Here is a 2,103-nt window from a genome sequence, read left to right as displayed (position 1 = left end):
GTTTTCGTGGATTTCGGTCCCTCCTCCTGCCGGGACCTTCCTAATCATGGACGGCGGCTGGATAGAATTCTAAAGCATGCCCGTTTGGGGCAGGATTCAAAGAACTGATCATTTTTTTTAACACTGGTTGATACTGCAGGAATACCTCCTGAACTGTGACTACCCTGTTTCTCCGAAAATAAGATATCCCCTGAAAATAAGACGTAGTAGAGGTTTTGCTGAAGTGCTAAATATAAAGCATCCCCCGAAAGTAAGACGGAGCAAAGTTTTTGTTTGGAAGCACGCCCGTCGAACAGAACACCAGAGCGGAAAAATAAGACATCCCCTGAAAATAAGACATAGTGCATCTTTGGGAGCAAAAATTAATATAAGACACTATCTTATTTTCGGGGAAACACGGTAGGAGTTGCAGAAAAGCAGAGAAGGAATCATCTGTATAACTGAACGGCATATATAACGGGGCATAAAACAGGCTTGCCTTGTGTCCCTGATAGAGGGCTGGGGTAAAGATTGGATGATAGATTTATTTTGGCCCGGCTTCCAACGGCCGATCTGTTAAATGGACTTCCACTGAGTGGAAAGGCAATTGGTGTCTTTTGCAAAACTCCCCGCAGAGAGGAGAGGGCAGGCTTGATTTAATCATGCCCTAGTACCGCTGGCAGGGGCTGATGGGAATTGTAGTCCATAACATCTGGAGTGCCAAAGGTTCACCACCACTGCCCTAGTAGGACTTAGAAAAAAAAATCCCAAATGGCCATCCATTTAAGTATATAAATTAAACATAACATAACAACCAGTTGCAAGAACACAAATATGTTCCTGGAAATATCAGCGGGGAAGGAAACGTCTGGATTGCAATGAGATGTGGCCGCCGTAGCAAGTGAGACAGAGGCTGGAAAACGCAGGCCGCAAAAACATTTCTCGAACCTCTTCAGGAGGGCTCAAGATGATGATAAGGCGGCAGCCGGTCAGAGCCTCTTCTGCAACACGAAGGGCATCACTGAAAAGAAAACAGGAGACTCAAGGAGGCTTACAAACTCCGTTCTCTTCCTCTCCCCGCAACAGACACCTTGCGAAGTAGGTGGGACTCAGCGAGTTTGGAGAGAACTGTGACGGGTCCAAAATCACCCAGCAGGCTTCATGTGCAGGAGTGGGGAATCTTATTTGGTCCTCCAGAGTAGAGTCCACTGCTCACATGGAGGAGTGGAGAAACAAACCCAGTTCTCCAGATCAGAGTCTGCCATTCTTAACCACTACACCGCATTGGATTTTTGTTCTGTTGGGCAAACAGTATCTTTCTTCAACCATGGGCCCCAGTCTGTGGGCCTCAGCGAATACTCATGGGCACTCACACCAGCGGTATATTTCTTGAAACTTGCAAGCAGGTATCATTTTCCATGGGACTGGCTATGTCAAACCTGTTCTCTACACCCTGTTTTCTTCTCGATACACTCAGGCTCATTCCGCACATGCAGAATAATGCACTTTCAAACTGCTTTCAGTGCTCTTTGAAGCTGTGCGGAATGGCAAAATCCACTTGCAAACAGTTGTGAAAGAGGTTTGAAAGCGCATTATTTTGTGTGTGCGGAAGGGGCCTATCTAACACTGAAAAGATCTCGAACTTACCATGGTTTCTGTGTCCGAGTTGTCAGAACTGCTGATGATGATACTGGTGACTTCTGCAAGAGGGGAGGAAGGAGAGTTAGTGTGGCCCACGATCAGAAATCTTCCACTGATGGGGACGTTCAGGGCAGGAGCAAAGAGAAGGAAATCCCTGTGGGTTCTATGGCCTCCACGTGCCTTGTGTTGCCAACGTATGTAGGGGTATGAGCATTTATCAACCTACATGCAAGAAATCTCCAGTTTATTATGTATCTGCTGGTAAACAGGGTCTAAGGCCCTGTGGTGGTGAACCTTTGGCACTCCAGATGTTATGGACTACAATTCCCATCAGCCCCTGCCAGCATGGCCAATTGGCAGGGGCTGATGGGAATTGTAGTCCATAACATCTGGAGCGCCAAAGGTTCGCCACCACTGGTAAGCCATCGTACATGTTCTTGGACAGCGCTGGTTGGATGACAACGTTTTGTTGTGATTCATACA

At 47.0% G+C, this 2,103-nt stretch overlaps 1 protein-coding gene across 1 annotated transcript in view; it reads right to left on the bottom strand.

Moving 5' to 3' along the window:
• Nucleotides 1-688: 688 nt before the first annotated feature.
• PML (PML nuclear body scaffold) overlaps nucleotides 689-2,103 on the bottom strand; it is a 19,083-nt gene continuing 17,668 nt past the window's right edge. Inside the window, exons 7-8 of the mRNA XM_048519733.1 lie at nucleotides 1,627-1,679; nucleotides 689-1,000 (exon numbers count right to left, since the gene is read on the bottom strand). Of these exons, the coding sequence (XP_048375690.1) occupies nucleotides 998-1,000; nucleotides 1,627-1,679 (56 nt within the window). The 3' untranslated portion in view covers nucleotides 689-997. The remainder of the gene's footprint in view (nucleotides 1,001-1,626; nucleotides 1,680-2,103) is intronic.

The sequence above is a fragment of the Sphaerodactylus townsendi genome, linkage group LG17, assembly GCF_021028975.2.
Source record: "Sphaerodactylus townsendi isolate TG3544 linkage group LG17, MPM_Stown_v2.3, whole genome shotgun sequence".
Lineage (NCBI taxonomy): Eukaryota > Metazoa > Chordata > Lepidosauria > Squamata > Sphaerodactylidae > Sphaerodactylus > Sphaerodactylus townsendi.
This window is presented reverse-complemented; position numbering and strand designations above follow the sequence as displayed.